Genomic DNA, 17,630 nt, shown 5'->3' on the forward strand with positions numbered 1-17,630 from the left:
CGGCTATGGAACTTCTGACCCATCTCTCTTCATCTCCTGGGTGTTGGGAACCACAAATCCGTGACACCACTTCTGCTTTTATGTGTTTCTGTGGATCAAATCCAGGCCTTGGTGTCTGCTTGACAAGAATTCTATCAAATGAACTTCATCCCTCACCCAACTGCCGTGTAGCTCAGCCTGACCCGGGACTCGTTATGGAGCCCAGCCTATCTGCAAACTACTGCCCTACCTCAGTCTCCGAGTTCTGGGACTGGGTGTGTACCAGCCTCCATGTCAGGCCATGTTCCCTTTTATTCTTATGATGTGGGCTCTATTGGTGCCTTTGTTTGCTGCTGACCAATGGGGGCTCTGGTGAGAGACCAGTCCCTCACAGTCACAGGAACTCACAAGTTCTGACACTCCTTTTGTCATCTGAAGACTTAGAAATAGTGGCATGCCCTCCAGGGCAAGAGTCAAGGCAGGGTGGAGTCAAGAGTCTGGCGTGGAGAAGATCTACCTACCCACAATATTTCCCAAAACTTGTCTGTGTTTCTTCTGTATCGGGCCTTTGGGACTAGCAAGCCTTGGGGGTGGCATCTGTTGTACAGTGTGGCAGTGCCTTCCCTGTCCAGCTTTCTAAAGAGGAAAAGCATTGTATATTAAACAGGTAAGCTCGCTCAGTAATACCCTCCTCCATATTCAGATTAGGGGAGCATGGCTCCCAGAGATTCAATATATGACCAGCACTTTCTTTCTTTCTTTCTTTCTTTCTTTCTTTCTTTCTTTCTTTCTTTCTTTCTTTCTTTCTTTCTTTCTTTATATTTTCCAAGTAGTCCAGGCTATCCTGGAACTCAATATGTAGACCAGGATGTCCTCAAACTCACAGAAATCCACCTGTCTCTGCTGGGATTAAAGGCGTGCATCACCCCTGCCCAGCTAATAACGGTGCTGTATCGTGAGAGAGGAACAGAACTCCACCTGAATCAGCCAAACCCATGCCTTTTTCCTTGAGCATCATCAGAGGGTACCAGCCGCCGGAGGAGGTAAGCTGAGACCCCTTGGTTTCTTAGGCTCTATCATGATTTTACACACAGGTTGGAAAAGCCCAATGACAGAGGCAGAGTAGCATCTAGAAAGCAGCCTAGGCTTAAAGTAGAGAAGCCCTGGCTTCCCTACTATTCCCAGTCAGTTACATTAGCCAAGGCACGCCTCTACAGCAAGATTTGAGCATCACTGTGGCCCTTTTCAGACACAATGGTCCTTACAGAGCTAACTCTGTAATTTGAGATGAGCAATCTCTGGCACCCACAACACAAATCACTCCCTTACCCTCTTCACAGAAAAGCAAACCTACTGTCCTTTCTAAATAGCTCATCTTTTTCAAAAACAATTAGGAATTCAGCAAAGAAATCTGTATTGGAATGAGGAAGCCAGAGTTCTCCACACACCACAGACAAGTCTTGAGAACCCTCAGGTCACTGCTTTCTTGGTATTAGGTTTGTAAATTTTTTCTAAGGATTACTTTTATTGTTGTTAATTGTGTACGGGTATGTGTGTCTGTGTGGGTGTGTGCACATGAGGGTAGCTGTCTGTGGAGACCAGAGACCTCAGGTTCTCTGGAACTGTAGTTACAGATGGGTGTGAGCTGCCTGACACAGATGCTAAGAACTGATCCAGGTCTCTGGGAAAACAGCTGGTGCTCTCTGGGCTCCCACAACTGGGCTTCTTAACTGTGCATGGGAGAAGCCAGTCCTACATTGCCCACAGGGCATTTGATGATGTAGGAAAAAATTTGCTATAGATAGATAGATAGATAGATAGATAGATAGATAGATAGATAGATAGATAGATATTATTTGCCTGCGTCAAAACAGATTTCAGTGCCTTCAGTTCCACAGGAGAAAGGCAAACAGGGGTCTAAGGACCTTGATGCATGCTGGGAGGTGGGAATGGCCTGGGGGAGAAGAGCCTATGTGGTCTTCAGTTGAAACCTAAAGCCAAATCTATTCTGCAAGGATAGATATCTAACCCTTCAGAGTGGAACATCTTTCCAGGAAAGAAAGGAAGACAGAGGTCACTTCCAATACAAAGAGTCAAAAAGGAGAGAGAAAAAAAAATACAAAACAGAACCAAGCACAATTAACTGAAGAATTGCGAGAGGAAAGGGGCCGTTCTCAGACTACAGGATACTGTTAATTTTAATAGCGTGGACATAAAAGATTTTGTTTGCACACAGGGAGAGGTCCTGCTCTCGGCTAGACAAAGCCCAGTGTGTGTCCACTCGACAGTGATCACGCAAACAGTTCATTTTTTTTTAACTGTAGATAAGGGTAATTATTAGTAAACAATGCTATTGCCTCATGACTTCAACAGGTCATCACATCCTGAGGCAAGAGGTATAAAGACACAGGAGCCTGGGACCACTCACGCTGAAGAAGACAGAGTTCTCAGAGTCTGGTTGCAACCAGGTAATCCTCCCGGCGGTGGGGAGAGCGGGCTTTCTGTGAACACCTGTTTTTCTCGGCCAGCTACCTGTGGATCAGATATTACAAGATACAGCTCTGTTGCTCCTGCTGGGGTGTTGGTTATTAGCACTGTTTTGATTTAAATTGTTATTTTTAACACCGACATGAATATTAACTGCAGTGTGGGTGTTTGCACATGCGTGCAAGGCGAGCATTAGGGAACAACTCTGGAGTTCCCTCCTTCTATCTTTACGTGGGCCAAGGAATGGGACTCAGGTCGCCAGGCTTACACAGCAAACATCTTTCCCGCTGCTCCTGGTCTGCAGCCCCAAGTTGTTTCTTTTCTTTCTGTTCTTACTGAAAGAGAGTTGGCTTTGGTGGCCAGCAGTGTTGGGTTCTATGGTGGCTCTGTGGACGGGTAGCTGTGAAACTCAGGGAAAGTTTCAGAATACAATGAATGGCAGTTGGTTTATCAGCAACATTGCTGACACTTGCAGTACAGTGTTGGTATGGAGGTCAAAGGAGACGACAGGGTTTCACCAGGTGCCTCAAATCCTGGCCTCCATCTCTCCAGCCTATCAGCCTGACGGTTGAGTTCCAGGTAGCTGCTTTGCAAAGGGTTTCAGGACTTTGAAATCCCACCGTACTTTAGAAAGGAAAGTCCAACAAAGAAATCCAAAGTCCATGAGATAATTTTAAAAACTAAAAGCAAATAGAACTTGAGGGATTCCCCCTCTGTTACTGCCAGACCCACATGCTCTTAAGGGCTGAGGATTAGAGTTTCCAGAAGTCTCCAGTTTAGATGCTCTATTGTATTGGCCCCCAAGCCATCAATTATTTGAGATTTTGTTATTTGGATTTTGATCAGAAAGCATGGTTAAATGAGAATTCAATGAATTCTTCATTTTCATAGTTATTTCTGAAAAACTACTAGGGCTTAGAATTGCCATAAAGCATGGATAAGATTAGAAGGGGCTGTGGGTGCCCATTTTAACCTTATGGCAATATGGTGGCTACTGTTTCTTGTAGATATTCCAAAGATTATAGAGAAGACTGTGCATATAACAAAGGCATTTTTAAAACTTGAACATTCTTGCTGTTAAGAGGCTGCCGAAAGATCCGGTGAAGCCTGTGGCCCAACACTTGCTGGATGAGCTAAGTGCAGGGGCAGGGGCTACTGCAAAGGAAGCAAAAGGAAGTGGAGGTTGGGGCCTCCTGTTGGCCCCTACAGTTGAAGTCTGTGGTCCTTTATATATGAAAAGTATGAACTGAGAAATACTTTTAGGACCCCAATGGGAAGCAAAAAATATATTTAAAAAAATTCTTGTCAATCATCAAAAAATAACAAAATAGAAAAATATAAAAAGCTGATAATTCACATAAGAAATTTCAAAAATCATATATAAAAAGATGCTGCGTTTTACTGACAGCCTTTAGGTACGAGCAAACATATTTTTTTAAACATTGACAAACTTAAGTGATTTTCCATGAGGTAAGAGGGCAACTGTCTTGAATTCTACCAATAGGATAGGTAGGCGAGCCTTCCAGAAGAGAGGGGGCTTCAAAGTGACAACGGACTTACTCTGGGTGCAGCAGAGCGTGAGTTCATGCCAAAAAGAGAAGAGAAACCGAACAAAGAACCATGGCTGCAGGAACGTCCTCTGTGGCTGGTCTGTGTCTGAGAAGTGTGATTTGATTTATGCGAACCTATAAATGGGGGCCTAGGACGGTGTCTGGAGGCCCTTCACCGAATGGCTTATCTTTGGGAGATGGGCTTACTTCCTAGTTCTTGGTCTGTGTTTACATTTTAATGATTTGTGGGTTTTTTTGATAATGAAAGGGGAGACTAGCAAAGCTTTTTTTCTTTCTTCCTTTTTTTTTTTAACATGAAGTCAGCAGGGTTCAAGAGTCCAATCTAGTTACAGTTGCTGGTGACACAGAGCAAGTAGCCCAGTCCTTGAAAACTTTCTTATCTGTGACGGTATTTGGGCCATCTGTTTACTTTATCTTCAACATTATAAAAAAAAAAAAAAACCTCTCAGTATTGGAACCCCTTTATTACATTTCCTGGACTTCAGAGGTCTATTACCCCTGTGAGGAAGTGTGCCCATGTCGCCCTCTGCTGACTATCCCGGAAATAGCAACACAGGTACTCCTTGTGGTTCACAGACTCTCAGACTGCTAAGCACTTCTTCCTGCTGTAATTAGGGCTCTGACATTGGTCCAGAGGGGCTTGAAGGTAAGACTAAATCCTCATCAACTAAATGCTCCTTATCCCTATGTCAATCTTGGGATTATCTTCATTGTAAAACCCTCATCTGCTTGGAAATATTTCAATGTGGTATCTAAACTCCAGCACCCTTCTCGCTGCAGGTCTAGGAGACACCAGAGTCTTTAAGAGAAAACGGGCAAGAGTTCTGAGGGTCTTGAAATCAAAACATCGAAGTATTGTCCCCAGCGAAAGAGGAAGATGGCTCCCAAATGCGTTCGGCTGCTCCTGCTGCTGAGCTTTGTAACCGGCCCCGAAGTCATGAGTGGTGAGTTCAGTCACATATTGAAAGACAGTCACAGCCAGCAAGCACATAGGGCACACATTACACCAACTGCTCACACCCGCAGGCATTTCAGGAAAGAAGTATCTCGAAGAGGGAAAACTAATGAGACCCGTCAATGGGTCTATAGTCAAACAGGGGTGCCCAAGGTGGTTGTAAGCCATACTTAATTTGTGGGTTGCAGAATAAATTTTGCAAGTTTGTGGTGAGTGATAGAGAGCCTGTCTAAAGAACCTGACATGCGTCAGACTGTCTGTAACTGACAGCTCTAATCACAGCATCCAAACCCTTATGTGCTGTTCTCTTATTTGAGCGTATTGCAAGGTCCAGTTTACCAGGGACCTGCAAGCCTAGTTGCAGAGATGGCTATTGTACACTCATAGACCAATCATTAAGGACAGGGAGTGTGCCCGTGACTGTACAGGATCTCCAGTAGAGAAAATAGGACAGGGAAAAGTTTAAGTATGCTGAGAAAAAAAATAGCATGGAAAATCTGGGCTGGAATGAGATAAAATGCGGGCTCATCTGATGTAACGGCTTTGTTGAATCTATGAGTAAAATGAGGGCAGAGATTTGTCAAAAGTCACATTGCCAGACTGTGTGGTGCTCTGGCCAGCTCCTCTTCTTGGATGTCTCCCATAGTCCTCCATAGCCTCGCTGGGAGTTGGAGGTGGCAGTGTAAGAATTGTTTGCTTGAGCATTGCCTCTGTTGAGAAAGGAGGCCGCTACAAGATCCAGTGACGCCTAAAACTCCTTGAATGGGCTTGCTCACGGGGAGGAACTAAAGCAAGGTAGTATCAAGAGAAACAGTGCTTGAGAGTCATCAGCTGAAGGCTGTGCTCCTTGCCCTAGCCTACCCTTGACATGGCTGTGTATGGTACTCGCTGCCCCCAACCCCATCCCTGCCTCCAGCCATCAATTCTCTCACCATTCATGGCTGCTCAGGACCCAGGGATTCGACCACCATTTCTGCACCCTTGCAAGAATATTCAGAACGCCGGGAGCTGCCCCCAGCCACTGCTGAGCTGCCTTCTAGCCATTTCTATACGTGGTTTCAGGGCTGCCCTGACCTCTGGCCTCCCTTAAGGACTTGACATTTCCCTTGACTTGTATTCTGGAGAATAAGACAAGACTCTCCAGTTCGTTTCCCAGGACTTCACTAATCTCTCTGGTTCTCTCCCCAGGAGGAGATAGAGCCAAAGCATATACCATGGGTCCTCCCATGGCTCTTTTCCAGACAGATCTTCCTCCCAGCTGTAGAAAAACTTGGCATTGATTGTTACATTCCTGAGAACCGTGCTTTAGACAGATCCCATATATTCTGTGCACAGCAGCGTATGGGAAAGTCTAACCTTGCTTGCATTTAAAGGTGATGTGGAGAACTGAGAAATTGGTTTTCTCTTTCAGCAGAGGCTGATGGCCAAGATCAGAGCTCTGTTGTCCCAGCAGTGGTCCCTTGCCCTGGCCTGTGGCTGCCCGTGGCTCAGTGACGAGAAACAGAAACACTTAGAGGCAATGGGAACTGCATCTGGTTAACGTTTTCAGTAATGTTCCACCTCGTTATCGTAATAATGGTGATGCTTTTTAAAAGCTCTAATTCTAGCTGAGTCTGGTGACACGTGCCTGGAATTCTGGTTACTCAGAAGAACAGTGCAGAATGACCTCAGAGCCCTGGTCTGCCTCGGCTACACAGAGTTCAAGGCCAGTCTTGGGAGCTTAAGCAGACCCCGTCTCGGGTTTTAAAAGAACAGAAAAGGCACGGGCTAGGGTGTAGCTCTACATACCCATCCCGGTATCATGTAAGAGAGCTAGAGTTCTAGCCAGCTGTCATGTATTCAACCACTGCTGTATGCTAGGCAGGATGCTAACACTCTATGTGCATTTTGTGTGCGTTATCCCACTAACCCTCCAGGCAACCCTGTGGGGAAGTATGTGTTGTTAGTTCATTGTGCAGGCAAGAGACCAGAGTTGTAAGAGGCTGAGAGAGTAGAACTAACGATGTGGAGCCTGGGTGCTAGGACCCGTTCCTGTTGATCACCCCAGGACACTCTTGGTAGAGATGTGAAGGGTCCTGGGCTGCTGAGAAAACAGTGGCTCGCCCAGGTTCCACCACATTCCTGGCTGGTAGCCATTGACATCTCTCCAGGCGAGTCTGGCTGTTAAACAAGGCAGCCGGCACAAATGGGAGTGGCTTGCAGTCGTTTGTTTGTTTGTTTGTTTTAACGTAGCTTGAGCTTGACTAAAGATGGCTGGAACCTCAACTCAGAGCCATCTAGGGCACATCTTCACTCTGTCCGCTGTGGGAGTGTGAGGTGCAGCAACTTCCATCTGCCTTTGTTTCCTCTTCTGAGACATGGTGGTGATGTCAGAAACTACTTAGCGGGGGCGGGGTGGGTTGTAGAGTATTAATAAGACTGCCCAAAGCAAGACCTGGTACCAAGGAATGCTGGGTAAATGTGTGGTACTGTGGAAGGTACTGCAGCGCAGGCCTCCGAAGCATTTTTTTAGCAACTGAGAGGTTCCCACGGGGGGGGGGCGCATTCGGTAGCTGCAAGAAGGCTGGGTTACGGTAAGAAAGACGAAGAAGAGCAGAGGGGAGGGGAATGCCAGGCAGAGGGGCAGAGTGGCATGAGCAAAGGCACGGAGAAAAGCAAGAGAGATGAATCGAAAAGACAGAATCGATGGACACACAGACACAGAGAAGCAGAGAATCCGGTGGGAGAGGCAGAACATTGAGTGCCTGGCTGGAGGCATCCTGATCTTAGGTTTCTATGCTCTGACTCCCCTCTGGATCCTCAGCTTGTGCCCCAATATGGCTGTTCTCTTGAGCTCAAGTTGGAGGAAGCGAGTGCCATGGTGGAGGGGGGCCTTTCCCCTGTGTTTGCCCACAGAATATCAAGCCAAGACCCTTCGGGTCACGTGACCTGTGCTGGCGCCCAGTGTCTTGCCGGGCTCTGGTTCTTACGCTCCGCTGCAGGTGCCGTTACACCGTTATCCAGGTGACCAGCCCCCAGGTCCTTGCACTTAGAGCTGGAGAGTTTTGCCTTCTGCTGCCTCTCTTCCTGAACATTCTCACCAGCCTTAGGTCAGAAAGTCCGCTTCCTGTATTAGTCACTTTTCTCATTGCGGCGATCAGAGGCCCGAGGAGAAGCAGCTCTGGGAAGGAAGCGTTTCTTTTGGCGTACAGTTTGAAAGACACCGTCCACAGCCACGGGGAAGGTGTGGTGGCAGGGGAAGAAGAGAGCTGACAAGAAATGGGCTGGGCCACACTGGGGATCCGCTTCCTTGGTGAGGCTGCACCTGCAAAAGTTCTGCAGCCTTTTTTTTTAAATGCCACCAGCAGGGGGAGCAAGCACTCCGATATATGAGCCTAAGGGAGACAGTTCACTGGTTTGAAAACTATTAAGCTTTCTCAGTGCTGCATTGGTAAGCCCGTTTTACTATCAATTTTTTCCTAACAGTTACCAATGATCAGCCTTGTCCCAGCTGGGGTTACCGTTGTTGTGATAAAACACCACCATCAAAAGCAAGTTGGGAAGGAAAAGGTTTATTTGGCTTATACTTCCACATCATGGTCTATCATCAAGGGAAATCAGGACAGGAACTCAAAGAGGGTGGGAACCTGGAGGCAGGAGCAGATGCAGAGGCCACAGAGGGGTGCTGCTTACTGACTTGCTCCACACAGCTTGCTCCGCCTGCTTTCCTAGAGATCTGCAAAAGCAGCAGCCCGGGAATGGCACCACCCACAGTGGGCTGGGCCGTCCCACATAAATCACTAATTAAGAAAGTGTTTGCCTACAACCCAATCTTACAGGGGCATTTTCTCAACTGAGGCTCCCCATTCTCTGATGACTCTAGCCTGTGCCAAGGTGACATAAAACTAGACCGCACAAAGCACAAATCTCTTTAAAAAGCTTTGGTTTACAAAGCCAGCACTTTCACACCCAGTTTCTAGGATCTAAAGCATAACAACGAAGTTTTGATTTCTTCAGGGATTCAGGGATTCCTAGCACTAGAGAGGCTGAAGTTGGAGTTCAACTTGGGCTACATAGCCAGACATTCTTTCAGATAACATTTTTTTTCAAGGAAAAGAAAAAATATTCAGTGTCAGGTTCAAAAATTAAGATTTCTTTTGCTTTTTAAAATTGTCGTATAAAACAATTGTGGTTTCTCCACTCTGTAATCATTTGTTACAAAGTTCCTACTTTCTCATTTTACTTGAGGTGTTCCAAATCCAAAAACTGTCTCGTCATCATACTGAGTTTTGACATCACAATCTATAACTGTCTTCTGTTTCTGTACAGCTGTCTGGAGACCCAGCTGCCCTGCAGGATGGTTTTACTACAGTTCCCACTGCTATGGGTACTTCCGGAAGATGGGAAGCTGGTCTCAGGCTGAGGTGAGAAGTGTGAGCTGCTGATTTCTTGGAGAACAAGGGACCAGCTAGAACTGCAGATTGTATTTGACTTAAAGTCAAGGGTTCTTCCTGGGACCCCAGGAGAAGCCTCGTGGTTAAAACGAAGAGGGGTGTGCTCAACTCCTTCAATTTTGTGAACATTGATGGTGTAGGTACTATGTGCTAAGACCCTTAGCGGGTTAAGAAGCAGCCATGACCCTCAGAAAGCTAGAAATACACAGCTCAAAGGAGCATCAAGGGTCAAGGAGCTTGTGCAAAGAATAACTGAATTCCTCTATGAGACTTACCAGAGAGAGTGATACGGAAACGCCTGAAACAGGCAGGTCTCAGGGACACCAGGCAGAAAGCCCAGAATCAGAAATGGGGGGGGGTGTCCCCACTTGACACAACCCACACATGCCTGGATTTTGTCTTTCCAACTATGTGTAAGACATTACGAATATCAAAGTAGCCAGTCCAAGTAAGTGGAGAATTACTATTGTCATCTCTCCAGCTTGTGGCTGATTGACACACACATAGAGGTGGTGTGGCATGACCCAGCCCAGCGTGGCCTCAAGTGCCCTTCCTGTGTGTAACTCAGTAGAGAAAGGAACAAGGCTGGCGTCCCCACCATGTGGCAGCTGCTGAGGATCAAGCAGCTTCCTCTAGCAGTTTCCTCTGACTTCTGAAACTGAGAGAAGGGAGCACGGTGGAACATACCTACAACCCCAACTCTTGGGAGCCGAGACAGGAAGTCACGAGTAGTTTGAGGCCAGCCTTGGCTACAGAGGGAGATCTTCCCTCAACAGTCAGGTGACATGTGAAATCAATGTGCGGTTGTGACGTTTAAACAGAAAATTTCTTTGCAGCGTAAACAAAAATGATTTCCTTTTGATTAGACCAAGAGAAGTAGCAAATGAAAATTCAGGGAATGAAATGTCTTATTGAGTGGAGGCCTGAATAACTGGGGTCATAGAGAGAGCAAGAGGAAAGATCGAGCAAGCAAGAGGTGGGGAGGAGAGAGAGCGAGACAACCCAGGATTCTGTAACTATGAGAAAATTGTGACTCAGAGAGGTGAAGTGACTTATGAAAGCCACTGGGACCTCAGGCACTTCGCTGGTGCTAAATCTCCTGCTCGGGCCCTGAGCTTTTTCTTCCTCTGAGACCAGGCACTGTGGTCTTCTGTCTTCTATAGTGACAGAAATCACCAGTGGGGTTTAGATCTCAGTGTCGGGGGAAGGGAGCCATCCTTCTTGGTTCACTAGGGCTCCAAGGAGAAGGTTGTGCGCTCATGACATCTTTAATGGGACCTCTCCTTGCAGGAGGAGTGTCAGAAGTACGGAAGTGATTCCCACCTGGCAACTGTCTCGAATCTAAAGGAAGCCAGAGTCATAGCAAAGTACATACTTGGCTATCAGAGAAACCTGCCTGTGTGGATTGGCCTGCATGACCCACAGAAGGTAAGCCCATGGTTGGCTCACAGAGCCTCTTGGGAAATCCAGGATGACAATCCTTCCATGAGAAGTGGCCTTCTGGCCCACAAATAGGACTCAAGTAGTAGTTCTGTGGTTAAGCACCTCCAGTGGCTCAGGCTGAGGCCCGAAGGTCAGGGACCCCTTCTTTCCCTCAGTGGGAGAAATAATTCAAAGAGTTCCATTCTGTGGAACTTTTAATTAAGGTCCTTCTGGATCTTTAGATGCAAAAGTACCAATTTTACAGAGCCTTCAGAGAGAGAGAGAGAGGGAGAGAGAGAGAGAGAGAGAGAGAGAGAGAGAAGGGGGAGGGAAAACAGGCAAGCCGATCTAGAAGATTCAGAGTAATTTATTTGCCTTTGGTCTTAATTAAAGGTAAAAACTTTCAACTAACCTTTTTTTTTCTGAGATTCTGCCACATTTTTTTAGTCATTCTTAATTCTCTCCTCTGCACCCCTTTTGACCTCTCCATCAGTACTTGACTATGAGAAGTACCACAGGGTATCTGTATTTATGGTTTTGGGGTGGGGTGTCTATATCCAACTGAAATAGGGGCATAGGCAGGGAAACCCCGCTTTCTGTTTCTGATGACATAGCTGGAGAGACCAGTGCTCATAGACCTTATTCCGTGAACACAGAGTCCCCCTCTGGCACTGGCCTATGACTCACAGTGTGCATAGTCTTTTGAGTACTGCAGAAAAACAAGTGATTTTTTTGTGTGAGTGCTATAACTGTTATACAGTTATTTGCTTTAAATAGTGTTTATTTGAGTTGCACATTTTTTTAACTTTTAAATATTTTTATATTTTTACTTTCCATGTATGAGCATGTATCTACATGTTTGTATGTTCCTGGTGCCCGGGGAGGCCAGAAGAAGATAATGGGGTGCCCCAGAAGTGGAGTAACACAGTAGTGAACTGTCACGGAGGTGCTGAGAACCAAGCCTGGGTTCTCAATAAAAGCAACAAGCACTTTTAACAGCTGAACTTCTCCACTCTTTAAGACAGAGTCTCACTATGCAGCCTTGGCTGCCCTGGAACTTGCTACATAGACCAGGCTGGCCCCAATTTCACAGAGATCTTCCTGCCTCTGCATCCCCAGTGCTAGGATTAAAGGCATCAGCTACCACATCTGGCCAAATTATTCATTTTCTATGTATTTACTTTGCTGTCAATTAGAACTCTGCCTTCAGGGACAAGCTATATATTTACATCTATTTCCGTGAGATTTTTATAATTTGATTTTTTTACGTGTGTGAACGTGAGACACAGTGTTCTAACACTGTTCTCTATCTCCAATAATCAAGAAAATGCAAACTAAAATTATATAATTTGACTTAGATTATCAATATTTTTCTTTGTATCATGATTACTATCTTGAGGATGCAGAGAAAGGGACCTGGCACCCAGTCAGTGAGCATGGAAATTTGTACAAGTGGGCAGTTTGGGAAAGTACTGTGTCGACCGATGGGGATTGATAACCTCAAAACAGTCACATTATTTGACCCATTAGTTCTGCTTCTGGAATAGATTATAAGGAAATAATTTTGAGAACACAGAGTGAGTCTCAACAAATTTAGTCATAGCAGTGTTTTTTATAGTAATTGGAAACAATGCACTCAGTCGTCAACACTAGATTAAGGTAGACTATTGTACCTCCTTGTGTTGAAGGAGGGTTTGGAAAGCCACAGGAAAGACTCAAATAAATGTTTTGAAGAGGACAATATTTTTTAGTACAATGATAACCATGTTTCTATCAGAAGTAAATATGCTAAAACATTAGTGATGTTTTCCTCTCTCATTGAATGGAATAACTTTCATAATTTTGGTTCTTCATATATTTCTATCCTTTGCCCCATGAAACCCCACCTCACTGGGCTGAGGGCCTGCTGTGTCTGTGGGAGTGGGAACTGGCTGGGTTGCACACTCCCTCTGTTTCCTGTCATTGCAGAAGCAGTCATGGCAATGGATTGACGGGTCTCTAGACCAGTACATACCCTGGAATTACAGGACAAAGAGCGAAGCCAGGCACTGTGCTGCACTGAACCCCAAGGACAGTAAGTTCCCTGCAGCCCTTCCCTTTCTCCAAGCTGCAACTCCGTCCTTGAACCTGTTAAGAGCGAAAGGGGCATGCTTGGCCTCCTCCCATCGCCCCTTTCACTCAGCAGCACTGCCTCACAGGACGGTGGCCTCGACACGCAGTCTATGAACCCCCAGTCGCCTGTACCCACTCTGCAGTCTTTGCTAAAGCCAGTGAAGGACATTTTTTTTTAACATCAATGGAAGGGGCCATGAGGTGACAGACTATGACAAAGACATCAGAGGTAAATGCTGGAGAAGGGAATTTCTTAGGCCAGCAGCACTGCTGCTACAAAAGACAAGTTAGCCAGAACACAGGCAAAATGATAGGTAAGAGCTACTAAAACAAGGTTGCCCACCCAAACTGAGAGAAAGCTGTGGTGAGTTAGTGCCACCCAAACCCACCACGGTGCTACCTCAGTAAGCAGTGAGAACCCCCCCCCCCCGAAAGTCATCCAAACAAAAGCTAGACATTTTATTTCATTGTAGTAGAAACTGTGTTAGAAGAGAGACTCGGAGTCACAAGGATCAATGGAAGAACATTCAAAGAGGACATATTTCAGGGACTCTCACACCTATCGTATGAGGCCCTCCATGTCTGCCTTTTAGCCAGTTCAGTTTTGGGGAAGCAGTTGACCAGATGTTTTCCAAGACCCTTTGCGTCCCCAGTGGATAAAGTGGTTCTGGGCTTCTCACTGGACAGCATTCTTAGGGTCTCTCCTGTCGATAGTGTCCCACACTGAAGGAGCCTGTGGCATATCTGTAAGAAGGGGGAGCCTGGGGTCTTTTGGTCCCATCCACCCATCTAGTGTCACTTCAGTTCACAGCAATCAGAACACAGGCTTCAGACACAAAGAAAGCCAAAGGAGGAGGCTGAGGAGGGGACTGGAGCAGGGGGGAGGGGGAAGACAGGCAGTATGCTTGCTGCGCGGGTGTGAAGACCTGAGTCTGAATCTCCAGAAGCCACATAAGCTGGACAAGGTAGTGTTGCACATGTAATCTCAGCACTTGGACAGGAAGACAGGGGTGGGAGACAGGAGAGTTCCCCGGAAGCTCACAGGTCAGTCACACGTGGAGGTGGGGGTCAGAGGAGAACATAAAACTGGGTCATTAATTAAAAACTCAGGGAAAGGAGCGAGGCTAGTGACAAGCTGGTGAAGGGTAGACCTTAGAGGGGAAATCTTCATGAGCCCCCGCCCTAGTGCTATTTATGTCTGCAGCACGGATTTTACCTGTGCACACTCAGGCACGGACTCTGCTCTCTGTGGCGGCGCTCATTCTTGCTTTCTTTCTACTTAAGAAGAACTTCTAGGTGTTTTGTCCCCTCTGTCCCTTTGTCATCTCCTTGGGACTCTCCCTCTGCACCAGAACTGTTTTGTGACCCACTATGTCACTTTGGGACTCCACACTAGAATAGGCCTACAATTCCAGTACTTGGAAGGCTGAGGCAGGAGGCTCGTCCAGTTCAAGAGCAGCCTGGACTACAGAGGAAATCCAAGGCCAGCCTGGGCAAAGTAGTGAGACCTGTGCTATAACGGAAAACAAGAAGGGAGCCGTGAGTACGGTCATCTAGAGCAGTTGGTAGTGTATTCGTGGGCCTGGGTTCAGGCGTCAGCGCTGCAAGAGAAAAGAAGGAAAAAAGACCAGTTATGTTCAGTCTGCCCTGGGGTCAAGGGCAGGAGCTCTGTGTTTTGGATGACCTTGTAGAAATATAGCATCTTCATCTTACTAAACTGCCTATCCTGGTGCGGACTTCTTCCTTCTCTGCACCCCAGATGTCTCCTTATGAAAGGGAGAGAGTCGTCTTAATAGTCATTCAGTGCCTTCATGGATAGGCTGGGCTCACTGCCCAGCTTTGGTGTGCCCACATCCTCCCCATTCCCAGCACGTCCCCCTTTAGTGTTGTGGGAGGGAGGCAGGCAGGAGGAGATTAGAATGGGTACCGATCTAGGTGGGCACCATGGGTAATCTGCTCTTGGTCACCTAACGCTTCAACTCTATCTCTTCTCTGGGCTCAGTGGATGTCCCAAAGGACCCTACACAGCCACATATCCAGTCAGTCAACCTGAGTTTCGCAAGGCAGATTCCAGGCTAGCAGGCTTGCGCGCACACTCTTGGTTCAGAACTTGAAATCCCTCAGCAGGCTTGTAGTCCCCATGTCATGTCCTGGTGCTCCAACTACAGGCCCCTTGATTTAGGACACAGGCACAGTTACCCTCTGTGTCTCAAGTATGGGAAGCACACGTAGGTGACAGGGTCAGACCTGCAGGTCAAGACCCAAGCCGACACCCGCTGGGGAGAAACTCAACATCCTGCCATATTCTCTCCGGGATCTCAAGGACTGAGGAATTCTATTTTGAGGACAAAAATAGTTGGGCCTCTCCTAGAAATATATATATATTTCAGTACCCCAAAGGTCCCCAGTCTCTGGCCCAGCCCTTCTTTCTAAGTGGGTGTCCTGTGATTGGTTACAATGGCTTAACGGGTCTTTGAAGTTCACCCTAGAGCATCTCAGAGCTTGGCTGTGGAGTCTCCCAGGGCTTTGACACAATTTCTAACACAAAGGAGCGGCTGAGGGATAGCTCAGCTGTTGTCTTATCTAGGGTTTCTCCTGCTCTGGTGAAGCACCAAGGGCAATAGCGCGCTGGGGAGGGAAGGGTTATTCAGTTTGTGCTTCCACAGCACGGTTCATCATCAAGGGAAGTCAGGACAGGAACTCAAGCAGAGCAAGAACGCGGAGCTAGGGGTTGAAGCAGAGGCCATGGAGGGATGCTGTTTACTGGCTTGTTCGGGATGACTTGCTCAGCCTATTCTTCTCCAGCAGGACCACCAGCCCAGGGATGGTCCCACCCACAGTGGGCGGACCCTTTCTCATGAATCACTAGGAAAACGTACTATAGGCTTGTTTATGGAGACAGTTTTTTCAGTTGGGGCTCCCTCTTCTCTGATGACTCTCGCATGTGTCAAGTTGACATAAACCAGAGAGTACAGCTGTTGAAAACAGCTATTGTTCCTCTAGAGGATAGGAGCTGGAGTCCCAGCACTCACACTGGGCAGGTCACAACCTCTTGTAACTACAGCTCCAGGGGACCTGATGCCCTTCTGTGGCTTCTGCAGGCACACACACACACACAAATAAAATGATAAATCTTAAAAAAAGCATAACTGTCGGGTAATGGTGGCACATGCCTTTAATCCCAGCACTCAGGAGACAGAGGCAGGAGGATCTCTCTGAGTTCAAGTTCAGCCTGGTCTACAAAAGCTAGTTCCAGATAGCTAGGGCTGTTATACAGAGAAACCCTGTTTCAAAAAAACAACACAAACAACCCCACCACCACCAACAACAACCAATAAACCAAGCACACACAAAGGGAACCTTCCCTGGGTCTGTGCCAGGTGCTGCTTCCTCCTGAGTGCCGGAGAAGAGCTTGTACAACCTGCAGTGATCTGAGAAAGTGGGTGTTTGCGTTAGTCAGGGATCCCCAGAGAACCAGTAACAGGAGGTGGAGATCCCTGGGGGTGGAGAGGGGGGCCAGGAAATTACTGCAAGATCTGATGTGGAAAAACTGAATCCAAAATAATTAAAGGGAAAAACCTTCTGCTCCAGGAAGCCCTCGGTCTGGGCTCCTTTACTCAATGTCTTTTGATTTGAGTGTCAACAGCATTGACGAAATACCCACAGAGCAATATCTAGACAGCTAGGGGCCTAGCACTTGCTGGACATCTGGACGAAACAATATCCTACCCTACCCGTGTTGGCACCTGAAATAACCGCTACCAGCCCTTGTCCAGGGCTCCAAGAGGAACACACAGACAGTTCTGGCAGATTCGGTACTGAGCTAGCTTGGCTTAAACATCTGTTGATTTTCTTACAGGCTTTTTAAGCTGGAACAAAAACGGATGCAGCGAGCGCCAACACTTCCTATGCAAGTACAGGCCATAGAGCAAGAATCAAGAGCCTGCCAGCCGTGCGCAAGCTCCTTTTTCCTCCCTCTCGCCTGGCGGCTGATATAATCCTTATCCCCCAGAGGAAGCACAGCAGCGAACACTGATGAGGCCTCCAGCACACTGACTATCAGGCTCAGAGAGCTTAGCATGGTGGGACAGGGGCTTCCAGCCTCAGGGATTGGCAAGGTGGGACAGTGGCTTCTGGTCTCAGTGTTCACTCTGGAATCCTTTCTAATCCTCCTCTTCCCTTTGGCTGCCTCAAACAAATTGAAATGTACTCACTGACCACTGGGTCTCTGTCATACCAGTAAAGTTTGGAGCCAAAAAACAAATGGTCAAGAGTGAGCTTCTGTCCCCTTCAGCCCCTGTAACCTCCGACCTCCCTCTGTCACCCATACATGTCCCTGTGCTTCCCTGCTGTCCGTCCTCTTGCCATGGAATGTTCATCAGTGGAGTTCCTGCCAGACTGAAGTGGACCCTGAATTATTCATTGAGTAGTGGTGTGTGTAGGAGTCTGCTGAGTTCCACTGCAGTGGTGACGGGGATGGAAAGGTGAAATAAGTCTCAGGAACACTCCTGCATGGTTTTCCATCTTCCTCCTCCTCGCCCTGCCTCCTGCGTCCCCAGCAGCACTTGGTTTGAATAGAGAGGTAACCAGTGTACCTGCGAGGCTCAGAGTGAGCGGAGCAATGCTTAATTAAGAGTTCTTCTGGACCTCTGATGGAGGTAACAGTCACAA

The 17,630-nt window shown here is 47.2% G+C and overlaps 1 protein-coding gene across 1 annotated transcript; it reads left to right on the forward strand.

The window, feature by feature from the left end:
- The first annotated feature begins 2,352 nt into the window (after positions 1-2,352).
- Positions 2,353-17,147, forward strand: Reg4 (regenerating family member 4). Its single transcript, XM_050124819.1, has 6 exons — positions 2,353-2,447; positions 4,818-4,981; positions 9,301-9,395; positions 10,716-10,853; positions 12,816-12,921; positions 16,819-17,147. Exons 2-6 carry the CDS (start codon positions 4,915-4,917, stop codon positions 16,884-16,886), a joined length of 474 nt encoding a protein of 157 aa, XP_049980776.1. The 5' UTR covers positions 2,353-2,447; positions 4,818-4,914; the 3' UTR covers positions 16,887-17,147.
- The last annotated feature ends 483 nt before the right edge of the window (positions 17,148-17,630 follow it).

This window comes from Alexandromys fortis, unplaced genomic scaffold (assembly GCF_014885135.2).
Source record: "Alexandromys fortis isolate MF-2015 unplaced genomic scaffold, M_Fortis_MF-2015_v1.1 scaffold_235, whole genome shotgun sequence".
Classification (NCBI taxonomy): Eukaryota; Metazoa; Chordata; class Mammalia; order Rodentia; family Cricetidae; genus Alexandromys; species Alexandromys fortis.